The sequence below is a fragment of the Pelmatolapia mariae genome, linkage group LG6 (assembly GCF_036321145.2).
Source record: "Pelmatolapia mariae isolate MD_Pm_ZW linkage group LG6, Pm_UMD_F_2, whole genome shotgun sequence".
Lineage (NCBI taxonomy): Eukaryota > Metazoa > Chordata > Actinopteri > Cichliformes > Cichlidae > Pelmatolapia > Pelmatolapia mariae.
In genome coordinates, this window is record NC_086232.1 from 12,924,368 (window position 1) to 12,949,461 (window position 25,094).

Sequence of the window (25,094 nt, forward strand, 5' to 3'; positions counted from 1 at the left end):
ACCCACTCGTTTAGTAAAGTGAACACCGACCTGTCTCCTGACTGAAATGATTACAAGCTATTGCGTGATGTTAACCCAGGAGAGAGGGGAGGAGTTGTAGGTGACATTTGTTGGCCTGCCCCCCGTGCGTCTGACGTCATTGACGTAAAACGGGACTGTTTGTTCTGGATTTGGGGCGAGGAAGGTCTGTGAACGCTGACAACCGACTGAAGAAGGTAAAAATATCATTTTTCGCCTTCGTGTGGCTTACGTTCGTACATCAAACGAAAGCTTACGACCCCGGGGATCGGATAAAACGCTTACAGCGGGCATTGGTGGCGTATTTCCCGCGCGCTCAGTGAGCGCTTCGGGAAGCGGAGCATGAGCTGTCTTCGCAAGGCCTTGCACCGGTTCGGGCACGCGATATAGCTCATTTTTTTAGCTTTTAGGCGCGAGCGACTTGGTGTTGTTGTACATATTCTGCGTTGTGTCTTTCTCCTTTTAACGCTCGCGTAAAGGTCGTTTTTGTAGCAGCGTGCGCTGTCTGTTGTCAGTGTGCACGTTAGCTACATGTCGCTAACATGCTAGCGAGCTAGCTGCTAGGCTGTTTGTTTGTAGCCCCGTAGGCCGTATTCGTGACACAAGTTACGTTCTCTTGGTAGCGTAGTAAAGGCGCTATGGCGCAGAAGCTCATGTGAAATGTGACGTACGTCATTTCGAGAATATCAATCCCGTCAAAGTTGTATTCTGAAACGCAGTTTACGTGCGCAGCTGTCACTTGAGCATAGTGGAAATGGCGATGCGCCGACATGGAAGGTTAGCAAAGGAAAAGCTGAGGAGTAAAGTTGTTTTGCAACAAATTGGGTCGTTTTTATGACCCGGTTACCGGTAGATACTAAGTAGTAGCAGTATGTGATACCTTTCGCAGTCTCGTTACGTCTAGTGGCTTTATCGATAGAATATTTGATCTGTTATTGATCAGATTAGCTGCGACACTGCTGCGTTCTTAACGTGCTGTGTATGTTGTGTGTAGTTGTATGCAGTTACGTAGTTTGGAGAATGACTTGGTCTTTCGTGTATTTTCCCGCAATATTTATTTATTTTGTCTCAAGCACTCGCTGCAGTGCTAACTGCTGCCCAGTTAGAATTATTATGCATATATTACACGTCTCTATTCATTGATAAGGTAGTTATCAACATGCAATCCACTTAACTGGTAAATGTAGGGAACAATTATTCACTTATTTAATGTTTGTTTGTTTGTTTTTTTAACTAATGACGGATCTGTAGCTGGAATATGGATCTGTAACGGGTAACAGGCATAGAAAGAGATGTAAATAAAGCTTTTGGTCTTTAGTAGAAGAAACTGTCAGGGTGATAACATACTAAATGTTAGCTGTTGTCTCTGATTCATTCATTTTGTCTCACTGAGAAATTCCTTTGACCTTTGATCTCAGGGGGTACCAAAGGTCATCTGAAGCATGCCAAGGTTGTAGGTCAGGCAGAGTTCAGTTTTAATGCAAAAGAGTACCATATTAGCTCCTGTCACCCAATTTGTTCTAAGTTTGCTGTACATAAACAGTAGCACAAAAGACCTATGAAAACATGCATATGTAGGACGCCCCCCTCCCCGAAATCCTGAGAATTAACTTGTTGTTGCAAACTGCTCCATGTACTAGATGTTGACTGGGATAAAGAAGAGTAATGTGCCTGTATCATCCAGATGATGCAGCTGTCTTGGGCTTTCAATTCTGTGTTTTGTGATGTGGAAGTGTTGTTTTCTATTGTGACAGTTTCAATTTTAAAAAAGGGCAGTTTGCACGAACAAAATCAACAAACTACATAAATTGACTCTAATTCAATTTGTTATCTCGGTCTCTCACAGGTGTGACACTCGACTCTCTGTGTGTTGTGGTTTTTGTGCTGCCGCAGCGTGTCACTAACAAACATCCCACATCACCCTGGGAAGTTGCCACCTCCCCAACTGAGATATGATCACACAACTGGTTTAGACCACAGCTGCACAGCTACAAACATGTAAGTCCACCAAAAATAATTGGGCTTTGTGAAAGCAGTTGAGAGAGTTTAATGATGAGTTTTTTCTGCAAGATAATTGGGTTGTTTTTTTTTCATCTGTGATTAGAAAGTAAATACACTTAAATTGTATTTTCAGCTTTTAAAAAGTCGCCATTATCATAAAACTTTTCCATCAATCAGACTTTACCAAGGCATTCTTAAACCTGAACCCCAGTTTTATCTTGCCTTGTGTATAGTTATTATTAATATTACAACATTTCTGATATTACTAACAAAACCTGAGTCTTAGATAAGGTATGCATTTGAAGTTCTGCCTCATCCTGTTGAGCTGTTAAGTCAATTCCTTCTGTAAATATTAGTGCATTTTTGTTGTTTTGCCTAAATTACAAATGCATGATTGAAGATTAAAAAAAAAAAAAATACTCCAAGCTATCGATTTGTTTTGTAGTCTTTGTGCTTTTAGGACAAGTAAATGCTCTGCATTGTTTGTGGATATTTTATAGCTGATGAAGCATGTAATGTGTTTACACTTTCTGCTTCCATTTGATGGATCAGAAACTTTGCAGGTTAACAGTCATAACGGTATTTGATCTTAAGCAATGATTCAATATTTATTCCCATAACGCTGGAAACTAAGAGTTTGATGTTGATGTGGAATGCATGCTTTTTGTTTGTGCACATAAACACACGTTGAGTCCTCAGTGCCTGATCCCAGTTTTCGCGCAGTAGTTTCAAGCACGTGATGACAAAATCAGATACTGAGTTTGAGTCACAGCTTAAAGAGCAGTGAATGTGTCAAAGATGAGATCTTTATTGTTTTCTTGAGCGGGGTGAAAAAGATTGACCTTTTGCCAAGTTGCCTCTCTTTCTCACGAGACCTTTGGCGATGTACTGTAGAAGAAAATGCTCACACTGGGTTGTGGTTGTGAGACAGATAATTGAGACAGAACATGTAAAAAGTGGTTTGATCTAGATAGTGGGGTGATAGGAGTTTGGTTTCAGATTCCACGTGTGGCAGTAATGCTAAATGTGAGATACATTCTGAGAAAGTCATGTCAAAATTCTCATAACGGCTGCAGAGATAATGTTTTCCTCTGTGGTTCTTTCAGAGAGTCACGTGAGGAGTGGAATGGCCTGAAGGGGTTCCCCCCGGTCCCACCTGCCCCTGCCAGGTCCAATCTGCCTAAAGTGTCTGCTCAGCCACTGCAGCCCACCTCTGCGATGGGGGACGGACTGGAGGCAGGCAGCAGCCAGAACCCTCCCTCCGCCCCACCGCCTATCCCCTTCAACCCTCCACCCCCCGAAACATGGAACCCCTCCAGACCCAAACGACAGACCAACCAGCTGCAGGTAGTAGGACTTTGATTTGTGAACCATGTCTGCTGGTAAAATGTCAGTTTCACTTATTTAATGTGTGTATAATTATTTTTTTGTTTTTGCTCTTTTTCAGTACTTGCAAAAAGTGGTATTGAAGACATTATGGAAACACAATTTTGCCTGGCCCTTCCAGGCTCCTGTAGATGCCATCAAACTCAATTTGCCTGTGAGTCAAGTGTGTGTGTGTGTGTGTGTGTTTCAGTGTGTGTGCAATAATAGTTGAGCACAAAGACAGCACTGTAACAACTAGTAAATGAATTTCATATGCAAAGTTTCACACAGTAGGACCCGGTGATGGTGGCACCCTGCAGTAAAACATGTCGCTGCCTTTCTGCTTTTCAGAAAGTGTGTGTGTGTGTGTTTTTCTTTTCTTTTCTGCATTTCCTCATTTGACACTTTGCGACAAGTCACATTGAGTATTTCAGTTAAGTAGGGGAAAAAACTCTCCTGCAGTCTTCTGTGGTCTTCTAGTTATGGTTACCAAGGAGACACACAAGGTAGTACCTTTAGTCCTGGCACTGACTTTTTGCTGCAGGTGTTGGTTTTTCAGAGGGAGAATGTTAAGGATGCATCTAGGGCTGTGACTGCTGTTTTTGTTGTTGTTAAATTATGTGCTGTGATTGCAGGGTGATCTACTAACAGTGCAGTGATTTAGATACAAAGAAGCAGCCAGTTTATTTCAATAGCAACCAAAATTCTGTCAAGAAAAGCACAAATTAGAGGCTCAAGAAGCAGCAGACACCATGAAGGACTGAGTAATGTACTAATGAGAAGCGTATTACAGGGTAAGCACAGATCTGTTCAGCAGTTCAGATCAATGACAGGCAGCCGAAGGAGGATCGTTCTGTTTTTGATGTAAGGGTAACTGATAGAAACTGTCAGGACTGTGTGACATTCTGACTGAGACTCAGGTGGAGTGCAGGATTTATCCAGAGGAGAGCTGGATCAAGCCTCCATCTCATTATGAACTATTTCACAATATAAACGTGAAATCTGTGAGTAACAGCTGACCCGTGCCACAAAACTTTATTTACCTCAAAATCTTGAGCCTCTGATTTCTTAATTAAGACACTGTTACTGTGCCACATACCTAAAAGCACACATCAGTCTGGGTTATTTTGTTTTGTTGTGATACTTCACAGTAAGTGCAGTTAGACACAGTATGTTTAAAAACACATTCACTGTTTCATAAGTAGTTGTATATTGATAGATATTAGTTTGTAACAGATCCAAGCAGAGAGAAGTTCAGTTGTCCTCAGTAACAGTGGTATTACTGAGAAGCAGGTTTATGTAGGGCTCAGCTCTGACCTGCGTTCCTTTTTTTTTCTTAAAAATTGAGACTTTTGTAATGAAGTGATATTTTTCATCTGTTGTTGTTGTTTTTGTTGTTGTTTATAATAATAATAACGTATACTTTATTGATCCCCGTGGGGAAATTCCTCTCTGCATTTACCCATTCACTCAATGAAGCTCAGTGAAGTTTATATGACCTGCAACAGGATAATTCAGATTATTGTAACAATTTTTTAGTCCATCTTCTGAATGTTGTAGTTTTAATATGGCAATAAGTTCATATCCGTTTTCCTGAAAACTTTTCCCTGAACTCAAGATATTTTCCATTGAGATCAAGGAAAATAGGTTTGGAGAAAAAAAAAAAGATGGGAGGTAATTTTTGGAGGAATATTCAAAGAAAAAAAATGGATGTCTTCTATGTATGAAAACAGAAGTGCTTTAAACCTAGAGTTTCTTTAATGTCCATTAAAATGAATGCAAAAAAGATTCCAAAGTCTCTAAAAATGTATTTGGAAAATGGTGCTCGGCTCCCTTAATCTTTGACCTCTGATAATTTTGTGGGCTATTTCACTAGTTTCATTCATTCAGTAAATAGTCATTATGAGAGTCGGAAAGGAGGATTATCCAAATTCAAAACACAAAGATGGTGACAAGGAAAATGCTCAGCGCCGGGCTTGAGAATGGAATTTCACTAGCCTTTTGTCTATTCAGTAACCCATAAACTGAGTTCAGTCTATAATCCTGAGCAGCTTTCCTGAGTTACTTTACATGGTAAATATAATTCTTTAGGATCCTATTAGCATAGTATTTAAACTTGTGCAGGGAATAGCCAGTTTTCTTATGAATGCCATTCCCTTGAGGAACTGAATGAGCTTTTAATTTTAATATTTTCTTTCAACTCTCTTAGTTATTCTTCTGTCTAGCTAAAATACTAATACTCGTGTTTCCCTGCTCTTCTTTAAGGACTATTATAAGATCATAAAGAATCCTATGGACATGGGCACGATTAAAAAACGCCTGGAGAACAACTACTACTGGAATGCCCAGGAGTGTATCCAAGACTTTAACACCATGTTCACAAACTGCTACATCTACAACAAGGTCAGCCATATTAGAAGTTCTGCACACATGCGACTGCCCTGCTCAGCGACATTAAGAGACGTGGATTGTGGCTAATGTGCTCTGCGGTTTTCATCTGTTTGTGTGTTTAGCCCGGGGATGATATTGTCCTAATGGCAGAAGCCTTGGAAAAGCTCTTTCTCCAGAAGATTACAGAGATGCCGCAGGAGGAGACTGAGATTGCTGTGGTTACAAAGGGACGCAGAGGAGGCAGGCAGGACACAGGTATTATTTTAGCATCGTTCATTTGTTTTTCTGTGAAGCAGAAGCGTTCTTCTTGCTGCTTTCCCTCAGTAGAAGTGGTACTCCAACTTTATGCCAGAGGATGTGATTCTGCTTCCTGGTGTACACTTAAGACTTCATGGAAGAGTTTCCATGCGTCACCAGCAGTGATATGCAAATGCTGCTAATCTAGCCAGCTCAGCTTGTATGTTTGGTTTCATTGTTGTCTGCTCTCCTCCACCCACTTAATCAGCCACACCTCATATGGAACTTTTATTGGGAAATCAGGTTTTGGTTATGTCATGCCTGTTGGTGATCTGCTTTAAACCTGTTGACCTAATGTTTAGCTATGCTAAAGTTTCGTCTTTGTGCTGCTCTCGTGTTCTTCCTTCTAGGTCTAATTTCAAAATCAGATTCAGGACACGACTCATCATCCCCCTCTACCACCCCGCATACACGAGGCTTTTCGTCCCCTTCAACCACTCCACATACCCGTGCTGCACCCGCCCCCCAAGGTTCTCCTGCCTTACCCCTGAGGCTGGACCAGCCCCTGGTCCAGCCCCTGGTCCAGCCTCTGGTCCAGCCTCTGGTCCAGCCTCTGGTCCAGCCTCTGGTCCAGCCTCTGGTCCAGCCTCTGGTCCAACCTTTGGTCCAACCTTTGGTCCAGCCGCTGGCCCAGCCTCTGGTCCAGACTCTGACCCAGACTCTGGCCCAGACTCTAGCCCAACCTCAGCTTCCCCGTGTGCCTCCTACAACCACAAACCATGCACCCCATCTGGGGCCTCCATTCTCCCTCTCCACTTCAGACGTCCTGGCCCAGGGAATGACTTCAGTTCCCCCTCCGACTGTGACTCACCCAGGCCTCCATCCTACTGCCCCCATACTGCAAAGTTCCCCTGCTCTCATCAAGGTAAGACAGCATCTATTGTTACAAAGACACTTGCTGATGTTTTTTTTGGTTTCTTTTTTTCTTCAGACTGTGACCTCTAAACTCTTCTGTTCCAACAGCAGAAGAAGAGCCAGAAGAGGAAAGCTGATACCACGACACCCACCGCCAACGATCAGCTCAGTGAATCGTCTCCCATTTCTGCCGAGACCCGGCCGCGCAGAGACAGCAGCCGCCCATCAAAGCAGCCAAAAAGAGAAGCATCACAGCCAGACTCTCAGCATCAACTTGGAGGAGTCTTGGAGATGGGAGGGTCAGGAACACCGAAGCGCCAGGAGCAGTTACGTTGGTGTGCACGCCTCGTCAGAGAGATGCTGTCTAAGAAACACGTGGCATATGCCTGGCCTTTTTACAAACCTGTTGATGCAAAAGCTCTCGGTCTCCACGACTACCATGAAATCATCAAGCACCCCATGGATCTCAGCACCATCAAGGTGATTTTATTACAACATGTACAAACCTGTTTTTATAGTTAGGAAGGTTTCAGCCTGAGTCTGCCTGTGATAAAATTTGCTCTTGATACCAAAGTTTTTTGACATTTTGCTGGATTTTTTCGTTTAGTTTGCTTTTATTTAATCTTTTTACCACAAACATTTAAACAACTAATGAGCCACACAAAAGTCAGACAGTGAATAATAATCAAGAGGATGTAAACTAGGTAATACCAAATAAATAGTTAAGCTTCAGCTTAATAAGTCACCTTTTAAATTGCCAATGTGCATGTCTCGTGTGTCTTTAAATTTGCAGAATTTTGATCGCTACTGTTTTGGGTTTTTTTTAATCCCCTCCAGAAAAAGCTGGACAACAGACAGTACAGAGATGCTCAAGAATTTGCAGCAGACGTCAGGTTGATGTTCTCGAACTGTTACAAATACAACCCTCCAGACCACGATGTGGTTGCCATGGCGCGCAAATTACAGGTAAACCACACATTTCACACACTGCAAACCGTAACCAACATTATATAACCTATATGTGCAAAAGTCTTTAGACCGCCCTCTAAATTTGAAAAAAAAAAAAGCACTTACCAAAATCTTATAGAAAAGTTTTGAGCAATCACATAAAGTTCATAACCTTCTGTGCCCACACAATTTTGATCTTATTGTACAAAGGTTTGATTGTTAGGTGACATGCTTTGCAGTGTGTGGATGTGGACAATTTCCTCGTTATATCATGACATCCTAATGAGTTTTAACATCTTATTGTTTATTCCATATGTTTGATTTGCATTTTGTAGCTGCTGATCTGAACTCTTGATATGTGTAACAAAGAGGTTTTGGTGTAAGTAAAAGACTTTTAAGTTAAAGCATAAACATTAAGCTGGAAAAAAGAAAGTCAGAGATGACCTATCAGTGAGACAGCAGAGATTTTGGGATTGGCTAAATTCAGGCCTGAAGATCATTGCAGAACCCAAGTGGATGATTGCAGGATTGTTTTCTTTGTAAAGCAGTACACCTTTGCAGCATCTATCAAGCTGGTGTTGATTGATGACTGCTGAGAGAAGCATCAGAATCAGTTTTGTAGTTTACAGAGTAGTTTTTCTTATGTAGAAAACTTTTAAGTCAGCACCAAAGAAAAGTGAGAGAAAAAGAGCATGCACTAGGGCTGTGCGATACGACCAAAAACTCATATCCCGATATAAAACATCTATCGTCCCGATAACGATATAAATCACAAAAATTTAATATTTTCTGTAAATTCTGTGAATCTCAGGTAGCTGAAGTGTTTCCAGCTGGGTGTCGTGTACCTGGAGTCGAGTGTTTTAACCGATGCATGAAACGATACATTTTTAGACATAAGTTGTAATGGCCGCCGTTTTCTTTGTGAGTATTTATTACACGGCGCGCTGCGGGGAAAAGTCTGTTCTAACGTTTGAGTCTAAGGTTTATTTTTTAGCACCTGACGGCTCTTTTTTGCTACTCATCCGTCAATACTCTGCATACTTTTTCACGTGATTCAGTTTATTTTTGAAAAGTCTCAACAGGATCTTGAGCTTTATTGTGAAAGGTTTATGTGGAAAATAAACAAGCGGACATGCAATGGTTTTACCGTCGTTGTTGCTAACGACAATGCATAAAAACAGGTGCTGGTCTGTCTGTAGTGTGGTTATATTAAATATAAGAGAAAGAGAGAACTTTAAGAAATTAATATAGCCACTACAGTGACCATCAAAACGATGAAAAAAATATTGCCGTAAACAGTTTATTTTGTGACACCACGAAACAAACGGTAGCGTAAAATGAAACAATAGACGTTTTTATATCGTCATCGATTTATATCGTTATATCGAACAGCCCTAGCATGCACAGCAGTTAAATAAGCAGCACAAACTCGAGTACAACCTCGTTGACTTCCAGCAGTCAGCTCTTCTCTTATTCATAGGCTGCTTACATATTACATGTTGCATCCTCTATTGCAGTTACATATCTGATAAAGCTTGCCTTGTGTTTGAGCTACTGACCTTCTGCGAGGAAGAAATGGAGGAAATTCACATAGAGGGTTAAAAAAAAAAGTCTATGGTGTACAGCATAAAAAGCTAGTGTGATTTAACAGTTTTAGAAGAGCTTCTAAAATAGAGCTTTGAACCCGTAAAGCGCCAGTTCACCAAATAGCACAGTATCTGTATGTGTCTGTTGCTCCACTCGAGCTGACAACTTTTCTTGCTGTCCTTCAATCTTACAGGATGTGTTTGAGATGCGTTTCGCCAAAATGCCCGATGACCCAGAGGAGCCAGTCCCTGTTCCAACCCCGTCATCAGCTCTCCACCCTGCCCCCTCCACTCGACAAGTCCCACCACCTTCTGCCGCCTCGGAAGATGAGAGCTCGAGCTCCTCAGAATCAGAGTCTTCAGGAGGAGACTCAGAACAAGAAAGGAAACAGCGATTAGCTGAGTTACAGGAACAGGTTAGATGAGGGAAAGTTAAGGGGAGGTTGGCTAATTGGACACAAGAGTTGGGTTGGCCGTGTAGAATGGTCTGATTAAAACACGGCTGAATGCTGGAGAATCAAATGTGCAGAGGCTTATCATCTCTTTAACACACAAATGTGTGCGTGTGTGTTTGTTTCAGCTTAAAGCTGTCCATGAGCAGCTGGCAGCGCTCTCCCAGCCACAGGTCAGCAAGCCTAAGAAGAAAGAGAGGGAGAAGAAGGAAAAGAAGAAAGAAAAGCACAAGAAAAAAGTGGGAGCAGAGGAACCTTTGGAGACTCTCCCGCTTGCAATGCTTCAGGCATCTAAGAAAAGCAAAAGTAGTAAAGAACCTATCAGTGCAAAGAAAGACAGGAAAAAGCCCAGGTAGGTTTTCCAGACGTAAAACTCAGGTTATTGTACCTGCACTGCATGGAGCTCATCTAAGAACTTCTCATTTACAGTAAAAAAGAAGGAGTTAAAAATCCCCGGCCTGCTGTGCCCCTTCAGCCTGGGCCGACCCCTCTCGTCCCTTCGGCTTCTCTTGAAGATGTTGACATCGGTGCGTTAATTAAAGAACATATGATTGAGTTTTGTTGATATGCATGCCTGGGACTATTGTAAACCTATTGTAATGCGTCCTCCTCCAGACATGTCTGCTGACAGGTGCAAGCCAATGTCGTATGAGGAGAAGCGCCAGCTGAGCCTGGATATCAATAAGTTGCCCGGAGACAAGCTGGGCCGTGTCGTGCACATAATCCAAACCCGTGAGCCGTCGCTGAAAAACTCCAATCCGGATGAGATTGAGATTGACTTTGAGACGCTGAAGCCCTCCACGCTGAGAGAGCTAGAGAAGTATGTCTCAAGCTGCCTCAGGAAGAAGAAAAAACCATCAGGTAGGCTTTTTGCACATTTAAAACCTTTTTTAAAACACTTTCACATAAGGTTCGTAATTCCAAAGATTCTCATGTGAGCTTTTGTTTTTAAGTCTTTGTTCCTCATGCTTCCCATGTAACGTTATCTAGGTGCAATCTTACTTTCACATATTGATAGTTTCTTTTGGAAGATGTGTCACTGCTTCTGTTATTATTGGATTATGTTAACAATATTCTGTTTAATCTCTGAATGCTGTGGCTCTTTTTTGCAGCAGAGAAGCCTCTGGAAATGCCAAATGTGACAAAGATGAAGACGGGATCCTCATCTTCAGGCAGCAGTGACTCCTCAGATAGTGAAGACTCTGACAGTGGTAATATACACTCGGCAGTCTGCACCAGCAGAGTCCTAGGTTTTGTCTTCAACATGTTATATTTCTTCATTTCATATTGTGCCGTCTGTACAGGGCTGGTTCCCAAGCAACCGAAGAAGACTTCAACTAACAAGGACACCAAGAGACCACAGCACCAGTCCATCGGTAGTGGAGTGGGCCCAGTCACTTCTCTGCCACAGCAGCCACAGCTTCAGTCACAGCTTCAGACACAGCTTCAGACACAGCTTCAATCACAGCTTCAGACACAGCTTCAGCCACAGCTTCAGCTTCAACCTCAGACACAGCCTCAGGTGGTCCAGTCGAAACCACCATATATCCCGGCTCCAGCTATTTCCCTCCCTGTCCCCGTCCCCTCTCTGGATTCCTCCCAGCTATTGGCCTCAGGATTTGACCCTCTGGCCCACTTCATGAATTCTCACCTGACGCAGTCCAACACAGAGCCTAATGCAACCATTACTACTGCCAGTGCTCCTGTTGCCTCTGGCCTCCTCAATACCAACGCGCCCACTAACCAGACGCCTTCTGAGACGCACCCTTTCCTAAACCAACATCCCATCATCCCTTCTCCAGGTACGTCCACCAGAACAGGACTCTGCTAACAACTCTGTATTCACTTCATCAAGAGCCAATAAAAGGTGGATTTTTATGCTTTCCCGTATTTTTGGCCATCTATGTACTGTTACACTGATGCATCCTCAAACACAACTCTGGAGTAATGAGTTCAGTGTCTGTCCAAGAACTACATGCGTGCTAAAAGCTTCAGACTGTCAGGCTGTTCAAATAATCTGTTTAAGGCACTTTTTTTCTCCCATACTCTTAGCTCTGATGTTACTGAGAGTGGAGCAAGAGGTCACACCCAACTACTCTTTGTGTTATCAGTGGGCAGCCAATCAGAGCAAAGCTTCCTTAAAGAGAGCGCAAAGGGAATTATATTGGGATGTTTCAGAGGGTGGACTAAATGAAGATCATTTTATACCAGTTATTCTTTAAGTCTCCAAGAATTAAGGCATAGAGCTTGAAGTGTGCATAATAGGTCTCCTTTATTGTGACAGTACATCTTTTAATAGCTGGAGATAATTATATGTTTATCACCAAAAAATGACTGTTCCATTTATTCAGAAGACAGCTGCCGTTTTCTGTTACAACTTAACTGTTAATTGTTCAGACTGCTTGCTTCGTCTGGTTAAGCAGTCAAAATAAAGTAAGTAAAATCACTGCTATAAAAATTTAGATTCTAAACTTCTGGAACTGTCCATAGTGTTTTTCTTCTCTTGTGAATACGATAATTCAAGAATGAGGTGACGTACGATTTTCAAATTGATACCATAGGTACAACTACTAAAAATCTTAGACAAGTTCGAACCTCAGTGACCTTGACCTCAAGGTCAACGAGGTCCACTTTTCTGAAAATCACCATGGATTTTTAAATCCACACCATAGGTGCATCTACTAGGAGAATAAGGAGTGGGGGCAGCAGTATTTTTGGTTTTATCTGTAATAAGCAACACTATTAACTGTAAATGTTTTCTAGCTAGAGGCTCATGTCAGCTACTCAAAACACACATCAACACTTACTAGTCTGGACTTTCTTCTTCTTTCTCTTGGAGTTCTGCTCCTTCAGCAGCAGCTCTGTTTAATGCAGTTTCCTCTTCTCTACCTTCTCCAGTATCGCTTCTTTTTCAACGATAAATGGCTGAATTATTCCAAAGTGACATGCTGCCATTGCGTAGTGTCTAGTAGTTTAAAGTGTTTGAGTAAGGCAAGGAAGGAAGAGCAGATAATTACATTTGCAAGGTTGTTGTGTGTTGTTTTTTGTTTGTTTGTTTTTTAAATATGTCTGTAATCTGTATGTAGGGAAATGGTGAAATATTTCAGTCTAATGAGAGGTGAAGCTTGAAGAGCTGGAGCTTTCATGATATACACATCCTCCTGTTTCCTGTGTTCTTTACATTCATGCCTTTCCCATTATTCTCTCCTATGTTTACAGCAATCCATAATGCTCTTCCCCAGCAACCATCAAGACCTAGCAACCGTGCAGCGCCACTTCCACCCAAACCTGTACAGCCTCCTCCATCCTCCCTCCCTTCAATGCCTCCAGCTTCCTCACCTCAGCTTCAGCCCTCGCTTCCTCTCACCCTCCCCCCACAGCCTGTCCCCCGCCCTCGCGTCCCGTCACCGCCATCCCACGGCATCCTGGGCACCCTCTCGGCACAGCCTCCCCAAGCCCTGCTGGAGGACGACGAGGAGCCAACGCCCACCAGCTCTGAGACCCCACCGCTCAGCCAGGTCCACAGCCTCCTGCAGTCACTTCAGCCCAGAGCTCCCACGCAAACGCTGCACACGCATTCTCCCGTGCAGCTGGGGCCGCCACTGCATGTGCAGGTCATGACAACAGCCGCCCCCGTTCTGACGCAGAGACACAGCTCAGGCCAAGCGCACATGCAGCAGTCGTTCCCGCATACGCACACGTCAACACCGCAGCAGCAGCAGAAGGGCGGGGTCCTGCAGCAGAAGGTACAGCAGCTGCAACAGCACCAACAGCAGCCATCGCCACAAAGCAAAGTGGAGCCTTTCACAACAGGTAAGGTGTCTTAATGCCTCATGGTCACACACATTCAGATAGCTGCACTGCTGACAGCTGCTTCTTCCCAGTCAGTTTCCCTCCACTGCTGTCGACAGACTGAGCAGATCACAAACAGACCTAGACCACAGATATCACCACAGTTCATTTATGTTGGTCAGCTTTCATGAGGGCAGCCCATTCGCAGTCTTTGTCAGTGAACTGTACCAAGTAAAACTTATCCCAGCATATTGTGTCATATCTGCACTTGGCCATAGTGTGGAGCAAAATCTGTCTTTTAAAACATTGCTACATGTTGCAAGGCGTCTGTCATGTGACCTGTGGTCACAGCTGAAAAACCTTCTCTTTGAGAGAACAGAACATGAGGCTGCTCCTGTTGCATAACAGCACAGTAAAACAATACTTAAAAGTAAAAGTTACAAATCACTGCACGTTGTGTAATGTTGACCCTAATGCTTGGTACTGATTAGACATAATCACTGTAGGCACGCATTAAATGAGGCATTTAATTAAATGATGGGACACCGATCACTCTTGTTTTTGCAGGTTGCCCCTCTCCGCTGATGATGCACTCTCCTCCTATGCCTGCGTTCCATTCAATGGGACAACAGTCGCCTCCACAGACCAAGAAGCATGTAAGTGATTTAGCATTGACTTTGTACTGTTTGTCTGTCTGGATTGGACTGTAAGCTAATGCCTCTCAACATCTTATGTTTAAATGTGTATTTTGAACGAGTGACTACAAACAAGTACAATAATCAGTTTAAATGTTAAAAAGAAGCAATTTGACAAAAGTGGTTGTCCATCCTGTGTAGGAGCAGAGGTCAAACATGGGGATCAAAGAAGAGAAGCTTTCTCAGTCACCAGTGCTGCCCCCCTCGCCCTTCAGCCCAGGCGTTCGTCAGGATGCACACAAACCAGACAACAAACACAGTGAGTGCAAAAGTGTGTTTGTGTCTGTTTTACAATCCAGTCCTATGTGAATAAAAAGAATCATACATTTAGCTGCAGGTAACTTTTTGCATTTTTTTTTGTTGTGCTCAAACCTCATGTTACAGTGGTCCCTCGTTTATTGAGTTACATTCTAAAAATAACCTGCGAAAGGTGAAATCGCGAAGTAGCCAGCTTTATTTTTTGCAATTATTATAGATGTGTTAAGGCTGTAAAACACTTCACTACACACTTTATACACTTTTTTCAGACATGCATGAACATTTTCACACTTTTCTCTCTTGTTTAAACAATCTCAAAGTTCAAACTTTCGTAGAAATACAAGTTTAGTATTATAGAATGAAACCAAAGATCAAACCCTGTTTTCAGTTCCAGAACACGGGAATAGAGCAGCTGCAAGAGAATTCAACATTAGTAAGTCAATGGTACGGAGGTAGAGGAAGCAAAAAGAATGAGTTGAGTAAAGTTTGACTTATCTGACTGTTTTGTTTTGCTTAATGCACCTTATAATCCAGTGTGCCTTATGGTCCGAAACATACGGTAACTTCTACCAGAAGTCCTACTTTTTGTGCGATGGTTAGCATCTTCCTCTGCCTTTTGGGTGCTACTGCAGGTACCTGTGATGGTGCAAAACGTTTCGTCAACATTGTTGTGTTTGTTGGGTAGAAAACCTACAAACAGCACTTGTACTGACACTGCTAGCCATTAGTGGTGCAACGGATCAAAAATCTCACGGTTCGGATCGGATCACGGTTTTAAGTCACGGATCGGATCAATTTTCGGATCAGCAAAAAAAGAAAAAAGACAAAAATTTAACATTTACTTATTGAAGTATTTTTTGCCTGTTAAAAACATTCAACTCAAGACTCATTCCACGCAATTATTAAAAATAAATTATGGTACAATATAGGGCAGTACAGTCTTTGTATCTACCACTCAATTCAATTCAATTCAGTTTTATTTATAAAGCGCCAAATCACAACAACAGTCGCCTCAAGGTGCTTTATATTGTAAGGTAGACCCTACAATAATACATACCGCTCATTATATCGCACTCTGCTGTGATATAATGAGCTGTCACGGTCACGTAGCTTTCCGTTGACCTGGAGGTCCACCCATTTGTAGTAGTTAGGGCAACAGAAGATGCCTGTGACAGTTCAGCCACAACTTAAATCTTTTCCTGCTCATACATGCTTGGAACGATCTTGCCACTAAAGTGGACGCAAACGGGATATCATAGCGTGGCTCAAGCACGTTCATCATAGTTTAATCTCCTTGTTTTGCACAACGGAATACGGCCTTCTGTCTGCAGCTAAACACCCCAATAGCTTTTGTAATAGCTTTAGCCCGGTCGGATTGGGCAGCAAAGGGCTGCTTAAATACCGCAAATTCCTCTGCTCCTCCACTTGGACCGCTAGCGCTGGCCATAGCTATTGCTTGACAGACCCACCACGCGCACCATGCACATACTTTTTTTCTTCTTTTTCGAATCTTCGGATCACGTGCGTGCCGAACCGTGGAGTGGGATCGGTTCGGATTACAGATCAACCGTGATCCGTTGCACCACTACTAGCCATCGAAGATTTATGTAAATTTGACAAGGTTAACAGCAAAATTGCAAAAAAAAATAAATCCACAAACAGCGAGGCCGCGATAGGTGAACCGCATTATAGCAAGGGACCACTGTATATATCGAATCCAGAAGGCTTTTGTCCCAGAGTTCCCTATAGCCAGCTTATGGAAGCAGCATTAAGTCAAGTGTTGTTTTCATTGCAAAATATTTTAACAGCTGTTCAGAACTAATGTCTGTCCAAACGAACACACCAGAAAATAACACCACTATTCAGCGTGTGCAACATGCACATGGAGGTAGTAGCGTTATGATAATATTACATGGTCAGCAACGCCTGTCATTTGTTCGAGACGTGAGCAGTCAGACAGACAAAGGTGGGTTTCTGTCATTTCCAAAATCTTCAATTTTCCCACCAAAACCACAAACTAATCCTGGAGATTCCAAATAAAAAGTTTCCCAGCTAAAACTCGCAAAGGTTGTTGGATTTTAAAATGGAAATTAGTGTCGACGTGGCTTAAAGTGTGTAGTATATAGAGTTACTCTTTCTTTGTCTCTCACAGGGTTAGATATAAAGCCGATGGATGGCTCTCGTCCCATTTCGCATTTGGCAGACTCGCCTGCACCACCCTGCTCCCAGCAGGACAACAAAATCAAGCAAGAACCCAAAACTCCCATCGCTCCCAAGAAGGCACAGGTGTGTAGAAGCCTGAGATGAGAGAATAATTTCATAAGCCACATTAAACCAGACTGTCCTTCCTGGTTTCTTTTTTCTGTCCTTCATTTTGGCCTTTTTTTAAACTTGACCTGGTTTTTCTGTTTGTTTCTTTTCTTTTTATAGGACGTCAAGATAAAGAACATGGGTTCTTGGGCCAGCCTGGCTCAAAAGTCCCAGTCCACACCGGCGTTCTCGGTGCGCTCTTCAAGCGACAGCTTTGAAAGATACAAGCAGGTCGCGAGAGAGAAGGAGGAGAGAGAGAGACAGCTGAAAGCACAGGCTGAACAGGCCAGGAGGGAGCAAGAGAAGCTACGGTGAGTGGGAGGTTAGCAGGTAATGTGTGACAAGGGAAACGCGTCAGAAGCTGTAATCCTATTATAATTTAGCTTGACTTAAACAGTCATAAATATCGACCTCATCATCACTTTATTGCTTTTGCTCATTTGATGGTTTAGTGTCACACAGCTTAGTAACCTGCCAGCTGATGTAAATGTCAGACATTTCCGCCAAACTTACAAGTCAACTGTGAGTAAGTGTGAACTCTCACACTTTGATGTGAAACCTTGAAAGTGGGTTGCTCCGGTTGTGAATCAGCTGCTACGTTTTGGGTTGGTTTTCCCAGAATACTGAAATGACTACAAAGCATGAGCTGCACGAAAGGTACAAGGAAAAAAATAAAAATCAATAAAAAAATATTTTTTTTATTAATATGGGACAGTGTACATTGCACTGCTTTATCTTGTCTTAAGACATTGCAGGGACTGAACGTGTAGTTAAACTGACAGAAAGTCGAGTCTCACTCACTTAAGATCAAAGTGGGTTGTATGTGACCCTCGATGCAAAACAAGGTTCAAGTACAACTGGACTAAAGAATCTGCTGTTGGTTAGGTTGTATTTGAGTGTGACCTTGATGGGAATCATTTATGGACATCATGCAGTGCTGACTGCCAGCTGTCTCACTTTTTGTTTGCTTGTTGTCGCAGCCGTGATGACAAGGACACGGCGGAGCCGTTTCGCCGAGTGCCAGATGACGACCGCCGTCGCCCAAATCAGCAGTCGCCGCACGCTCCAGTTCCTCCAGCTTCGACTCCTCCCACTCACTCTCCGCAGGCCCCACCTACACAATCACAAGCCCCCCCACCCGCCTCCGCTTCACAGAACACGCTCAACCAGGACAGGGCGACGGCACGGCGTGAGGCACAGGAGAGGCGCAGGAGAGAGGCGGTATGGGAGAGAAAAGAGGGGGGAAAAGAGGGAGGGAATTATTTTATGAATTTCTTTTTAGAATCGATCTTTCATGCTGCTTCTCGTCCTCTGGTTCCTCCGCAGATGGCAGACACCATTGACATCAATTTCCAGAGTGACCTGATGGCAATTTTTGAAGAGAATCTGTTCTGAGAGGAAGGCACGAGAGCAGGACCCCGTAGACTCACAAGAAGCAGATTTGCAGATCGCTTCCAAACACCCGTGCTGTGACGCACACGGTCGCTGCTTACACAAATGCACACATCTGCATACACAGACTCAGTACTAACTGTCCCTTTCTCTCAGCAGTTGAAACAGCTGGTTTGTGTCGTGAATGAGAGATGAGGGGAAGTGAAATTAAAATAACAAGCCCCCCTTTTGTTTGTTTTTTTGTTTTTGTTTTTGTTTGTCCCCCCCTCCCCGGCTTGGTGTTTCTGGTTGTAGGTTCTTGATCACCATGGCCAACAGGTCCAAATGGTTGCCCCCCACCCCATATGAGGATATGATGAAAAGGAGGGGACTGAGCGTCTATATTTAAAGAAAAAAACAGTAAAAAGCATGTATGAAAAGATGGGGTTAAAAAACACACACAGATGAATGAATAATAATGCTTTTAGTTTACTCTCTGGATCTTGTCTCTTATTTTATTTTTAAGGTGGATTTTTTTTTAAATTTTTTTTTTTAAACTGGGAGGGTCGGGCCGGGGTGCTCACGTTTGCCAGGTTGAGCGGTCATCTGTTGTTTCTTCTTAAGGCACCGTGGGGATGGGGGAAAACCCCCCCGCCATGGCTCCATTCAAACACTTTTTCTAAGACCTTTACATCCTTCAGCGTCTCTCTCTTTCTCCAGTTACCAACAGAAGAGGTTGAAGAGAGCAGCAAGGAAAGAGCCAGTCACAACATTTAAACAAAAAAATTTCAACATGTCCTTCGCCTTAGTGCTCCGGCCTGTAAACTAATGATTGCACCCCACAAATTATACATATTATATATATAAATAGAAACAAATACGTATAAATATAGATATATAAATATATATATTCTATACGATGAAAAGTCAACAGGAAAAGGAAGATGAGAAGGATTTGGATTGCGGGGAGCAAAGCTCGTCTCGGTGTTCATCTCTGAGCTCTGGTTTTGATTTTGTAGAAATTACTGTAAAGAAGAAGAAAAACTTTTTTTATGATTCTATTGAAAAGATGTGTTCTCTCACACACCTTTTTTCTCTCTCTCTCTCCTCTGGTTTTGTTTTTCTTTCTCAACTCTATGCCAAAACCAATCTATCGAGTGCTGAAACGTCATTCACTTTCTTTCTTTCTTTCTTTTTTTTTTACGTGTACTTCTTTTCACTTTATATGAAAGGTTTTGTTTTTACTGCTATTTAATTTTCCTGTCCCCCCCCCCTTTTTTTTTTTTTTAAACCATGCAGTAGTTTGCTCTGTACTAGTTTGAAGCGGTTCCACCAATCATCTTATGCGACTACTTTAGTAGCCCCCTCCCATCATGCTCCAGTTGTTCGATAAATCCGCTCTTGACTCATTGATTACTTGTGTTCTTTTATGGATTTGTTTTTTTTTTTTCATCATGTTCATGTTTTTAGTCTCTTTGCCATCTCATCTCCCACTATCTCGTTCCCAGCTTCTGCAGTCTGTATAATAGGTTCTGATTCTGTCGTTTTTTAGCTCTTATTTCTGAGATGTTTTTATCGTCCACGGTAACAGTTTTGGGATGTTGTATGCCATTGTGTTTGGAAACTGAGCTTTTTCTTTTTTCTTTTTTCCTCCCCTCCCCCCGACTGTCTGTAGGTTGGCCCACTGATCTGTGAGTGTTTCTGACTCTATAATCACGTCTTCTTCTTCTCCTTTTTTTAATGTTCTACTTCCTTTCCGTTTTCATATTTAACTGTTTTTAAGTTTCTTTTCCCTTTGCTATGTTTTTTTTCTTTTACCCAGAACAATGTGTTGGTATGTTGGTGAGTGAGGCATTGAGGTCAATAGATTCATCTTGTTCAGATTATGGAGTACAACATCTTTTTTTGTTTGTTTGTTTTTTTTTTTGTTTTTTTTTTAAAGAAAAGTATTAAAATAATATTTAAAAAATATTTGGGTGTTCATGGTTTTTTGTTTTATGGGTTGAGTCTACAAACAACAAGTGAACTTTAGTTATCCACTGTCTGCCAAGGGGGGGGAGTGTTCCATCATTTTGCTCACTGAAGAGTCATTGTTACAGTACAGCTCCACTCTGTGCACATCCTGGATGGTACTTTACATGTGCTTTATGTCCTGAAATATGCAGACTTCACACTTTGGCCCAGTTACCTCATTCCAAATGTCTGTTTGACCTCTTATCGGGGTGGGGGAAAGGTTCCCCTCTGGACAGGTCGCAAAGCCAACGCAGATAGACTGTTGTGTTCACATCAACCTGTAGCAGTTCTAGCAATTCTAAAATTCTTATTTTTTAAAAAATATAGCCTGACAAAACAAGCTCCCACCTGGTATTGTCTGATGATGATGATAAACATAACGCCTGTTACAAGACTCAGCTGTAATGACTGGCAGCTGTGATACTTGTGTCAGGGCGGAGCTATGTTCTTTACTATTGCAAAAATGCAAGGTTTGTCTTGAGCTCGCTCAACCTGAATATTCGGTAGAGACTAAGCAGTGCAGACACGAGCCATGCTAGCGTCTGATGTCCAAGCTGTTAGCTTGCACTGCTAAGAGAACACTTGCATTACCATTCAGGAGAGAGGAGGAATGTGAATGATGCTGCATTTCTTTTTTGCTATTATAAATCCATTTATAATACCAAAATATAAATGCATTTGCATTTCATAATGAAAGACTCCACTTGAGGCTCAAACCAGTGTTGTGATCAACCTGCAGGTGCTTAGTGCAGCGTTAACAGAGTGTTCCCAACAGTGAGACACTGAAAAGAGGGTTTGAAAGAGAACTGTCTGAAAGTGAATGTTTATATTAGCCTAATGCTGGCGTGTCTGTCCTACCTACTTCAGTTGTTGAAAATTGCATAGTGACATTTAAATAATAAACAGACCAGAACCTTAAAGCGGGCACAGTCACACTTATGTACAAACAAAAAGAATGACTGTGGCTAATTTTGCCAACTACTGTCACCTCTTCCTCAGCACTCATGGTTCAGACCACAACCATTGTGTAGAAATTGGCCTTCAATTTTATTTCAACAGCACACTTGACTCAACAAAACTGGTGAAGTCTTTCCACATACATGTTAAAACCTGTCAAGTATTCAAAAATGCATTTGTGGAGGTTGCTGTGATGCAAGGTGACAACAACACATTTTCCTATGATCACTTGCACAAATACACAGAAACACAAGTGAAAACCTTAGCAGCCATCCTGTCTCAACTGTTTAAAAATCAACCAATAATACATTTTTGCAGTTTTAGTTCTGTGAATGTGAAAGCCAGAGAAACTTTATTGTCAAGTAAAAGTGTTTACTCACCAATCCAAATCACTGAATTCACATCTTCCAATCTCTTTGACGACCACAGGTGTAAAAAATCAAGTATATGTAAAAATCAGCTACGCATGCAGACTGGTTCTGCAAACATCTGTGAAAAAATGGGTCGCTCTCAGGAGCTCAGTGAATTCCAGCATGGTACTGTGATAGGATCGCAGCAAGTCCAGTCATGAAATTTCTTCACTACTAAATATTCCACAGTCAACTGTCAGTGGTATTTTAACAATGTGGAAGTGATAGGTTACATAAAGTCAGAGACACATAGTACACAGAGGTTGCCAACATCACTAAAGACTTTCAAACAGTGCGTAGAGAGCTTCATGGAATGGGTTTCTATGGCCAAGCGGAGTTTGGCTCTGCCCCTTAACACCAGTGAAAGGAACTCCTCGTTCTTCAGCATTCAAAGAATTTCATGCTCCCAACTCATTTCAACCATGTGCAGTGGTACAGTACACAGTGAAGCAAGACAACGTTCCTCCAAGATCGTACGGTTACGGTGTAACCTTGGTTCCCTTAATATGAGAGAGTCTCGATATGCCAGAGAACATGGTGCTACATATAAGGGACAATCAACACAGGCCTACATAAAGTGCCAGTGTGCAAAAAACAAAAACACCAGACAGAACAGAACGATGCAGACACAACAGTGCAATAGAAAAGTGCAACAATGACAGTGGGTTGTGCAAAAAAACTGAGCATTGTGCAAAAAGTAACTTCATGTATGAAGGTATGCATGTGTGTCTGTCCAGTCACTGAGTGTTCAGGAGTCTGACGGCTTGGGGGAAGAAACTGTTTCGCAGTCTGGCAGTGAGGGCCCGGATGCTCCAGTACCTCTTGCCAGAAGGCAGCAGGGTGAAGAGTGTGTGTGAGGAGTGCATGGGATCCTCCACAACGCTGGTGGCTTTGTGGATGCAGCAGGTGTGATAGGTGTCTGTGATGGAGGGAAGACATGCTCCAATGATCTTCTCAGCTGTTCACACTATCCGTTGTAGGGTATTGTGATCCAATACGGTGCAGTTACCATGCACAGTGATGCAGCTGCTCAGGACGCTCTCGATAGTCCCTCTGCAGACGGTGGTGAGAATGTTGGGAGATGGGCTTTTCTCAGGTCCCGTGGGAAGTAGAGACGCTTTCTTACTTATGGAGCTGGTGTTGAGGGTCCAGGTGAGGTTCTCTCCCACAACACCAAGGAATTTGGTGCTCTTGATGACCTCCACAGAGGATCCATGTTGCAACACGACTGCACACCAGTGCGCAAAGACATGGATGAGCGAGGTTGGTGTGGAAGAACTTGACTGGCCAGCACAGAGTCCTGACCTTAACCCGTAGAACACCTTTGGGATGAATTACAGCAGAGACTGCAAGCCAGGCCTTCTCATCCAGCATCACTGTCTGACCTCACAAATGCACATCTGGAAGAATGGCTGTTCGTAGTGTAGACCGCAGATACAAACTGTGCTACTTTTAGTTGTTCTTTTGGAACAAGGGTCACTGCAGCAGGTAGCTGCTCTTCCTGATACAACTTCCTTTAGTTCAACCCTTAACCACTACTCTATGGCAGTACGACACAACTGTAAACTGAATACACACAGGGAGATGTGGTTTCAGTGTGTTTAAGAAGGTGTTAAATGAATGTGAATTAGTTTTTATAGCACAACAACTTGTGATTCACACCTCTTAAAGTTTGCAGCTATGTCAGCGACAGAGCCAGCATTCAAACACTTCTGCTCTACAGTTTGAATCAAGCCCCGGCCCTCCAGTACTACACATCTGAAGCCTTTGTGTGGATAAAATAACGTGGACAGTTTTATTTAAACTGTATCCTAAATCTAGTCTCCCGTGGCCTTGAGCAGCTGATAAACCTGCTGCTGCAAGGATCTGCTTTGTTTCTTTATCATACTGAGCAGGGAGAAGGCTTTTCCTGTCCTCTGCATATTTGACTTTCAAATCGTTGTGTTGCATAGCTTTTAAATGGTTTGAATTAAATTCAGGGCGGGACAGAAACCAACGCATTTCCAAATACTCCACTTGGAAGAGAGGGCAGTGTGTTTAAATGCAGGAAAACTGACAAGTTGATCCTTGAATTACCTGTGAGAGGATGACAAGAAGCTAGCATAAAAATAAGGGATGCCCAGGACAAACTGCGTGCACCTCCAGATAAGCAGGAGTGAAAGTGGGGATCTTGAAAGGACAGTCTTGGAGTGTTTTTGTGTAAATAAATAAATGAAAGTGGAACGGCAAGAGCTCTTTTCTACTACATGTGGCAACACATTCTAAGAACCTGAGTCAGTCAGGCAAGCTGCATGTTGTCACAGACAAGTCATGTGATCCACTTATGAACCAGAGGAGCACAGCCCTTTGCATTTTTGTCTCTTCTGCTCATGTGCACATTTTTATGTCTTCTGCAAAAGATGAAACACGTTTACTCACCATGTTGAGGCACAAGTTTACTTTTACATTTGATTTAGTGCTGTTTTGCAAAACCTTTACACGATATTCTTAAGGCATCTTGAAAGAAGTGTTTCCCCAAACTTCCCCTTGGCCCAGTAAAACAGGGCCCTTTGTACTGCCAAGCACTTGTAACTGATTATATGTACACTCACCGACTGTGACTCGGGTGGTAGAGCGGGTCATCTACCAATTGGAAGGTCGGTGGTTCTGCCTTCGGAACAATTAATTTTTCATGGCACAGATTCAACAATGTGCTGGAAAGATTCCACAGAGGTTTGGTCCATATTGAGACAATACTATCACACATCTGCTGCAGACTTGTTAGCTGTACATTCACGATGCTAATCTTTCGTTCCACCACATTCCAAAGGTGCTCTATCAGATTGAGATCTGGCATATATGGAGGCCATTTGACTACAGTGAACTAATTTTCAAGAAAGCAGTTTAGATGATCTGAGCTTTGTGACACAGTGCATTATCCAGCTGTGAGCAGCCATTAAGAAGATGCCTAGTTTGTGGTCATTAAGCAAGGGAAATGGTCAGCATTTAAACGATGCTCAGTTGATACTATTGGGCCCAAAGTGTGCCAAGAAAATATCCCCCACATCATCCATGTTTCATATTTCAGAAACTGAGACTCATCAGACCAGGAAACCTTTTTACAGTCTTCCATGTCCAGTTTTGGTGAGCTTATATGAATTGTAGCCTCAGTTTCCTGTTCTTAGCTGACAGCAGCTAGGGGGGTGGGGGGACTGGATCCTATCCCAGCTGTCTTAGGGTGAGAGGCAGGGCACACCCTAAACAGGTCGCCAGTCTGTCACAGGGCTAACACATAGAGACAGACATCTCACTTTCACACAATCACCAGTTAACCTAACCCCACTAACTGCATATCTTTGGACTGTAGAAAGAGGTCAGCATACCTGGATAGAAACC

At 42.7% G+C, this 25,094-nt stretch overlaps 1 protein-coding gene across 3 annotated transcripts; it reads left to right on the forward strand.

The window, feature by feature from the left end:
• Window positions 1-1,870: 1,870 nt before the first annotated feature.
• LOC134628968 (bromodomain-containing protein 4-like) lies at window positions 1,871-20,310 on the forward strand. Of its 3 annotated transcripts, XM_063475828.1 has the most exons (21): window positions 1,871-2,016; window positions 3,126-3,366; window positions 3,467-3,559; window positions 5,650-5,787; window positions 5,898-6,030; window positions 6,423-6,937; window positions 7,036-7,407; window positions 7,765-7,893; window positions 9,656-9,877; window positions 10,042-10,265; window positions 10,343-10,440; window positions 10,529-10,774; window positions 11,026-11,124; window positions 11,218-11,715; window positions 13,133-13,726; window positions 14,273-14,361; window positions 14,542-14,659; window positions 16,811-16,944; window positions 17,089-17,279; window positions 17,949-18,189; window positions 18,295-20,310. In XM_063475828.1, the coding sequence occupies exons 2-21, from the start codon at window positions 3,238-3,240 to the stop codon at window positions 18,361-18,363; spliced, it is 4,332 nt and encodes a 1,443-aa protein (XP_063331898.1). In that variant the 5' UTR covers window positions 1,871-2,016; window positions 3,126-3,237; the 3' UTR covers window positions 18,364-20,310. The 3 variants fall into 3 exon arrangements, with proteins under 3 accessions (XP_063331898.1, XP_063331896.1, XP_063331897.1); XM_063475826.1 differs by lacking the exon at window positions 1,871-2,016 and having other exon boundaries at window positions 3,132-3,366; window positions 11,029-11,124; XM_063475827.1 differs by lacking the exon at window positions 1,871-2,016 and having other exon boundaries at window positions 3,132-3,366; window positions 7,039-7,407.
• The last annotated feature ends 4,784 nt before the right edge of the window (window positions 20,311-25,094 follow it).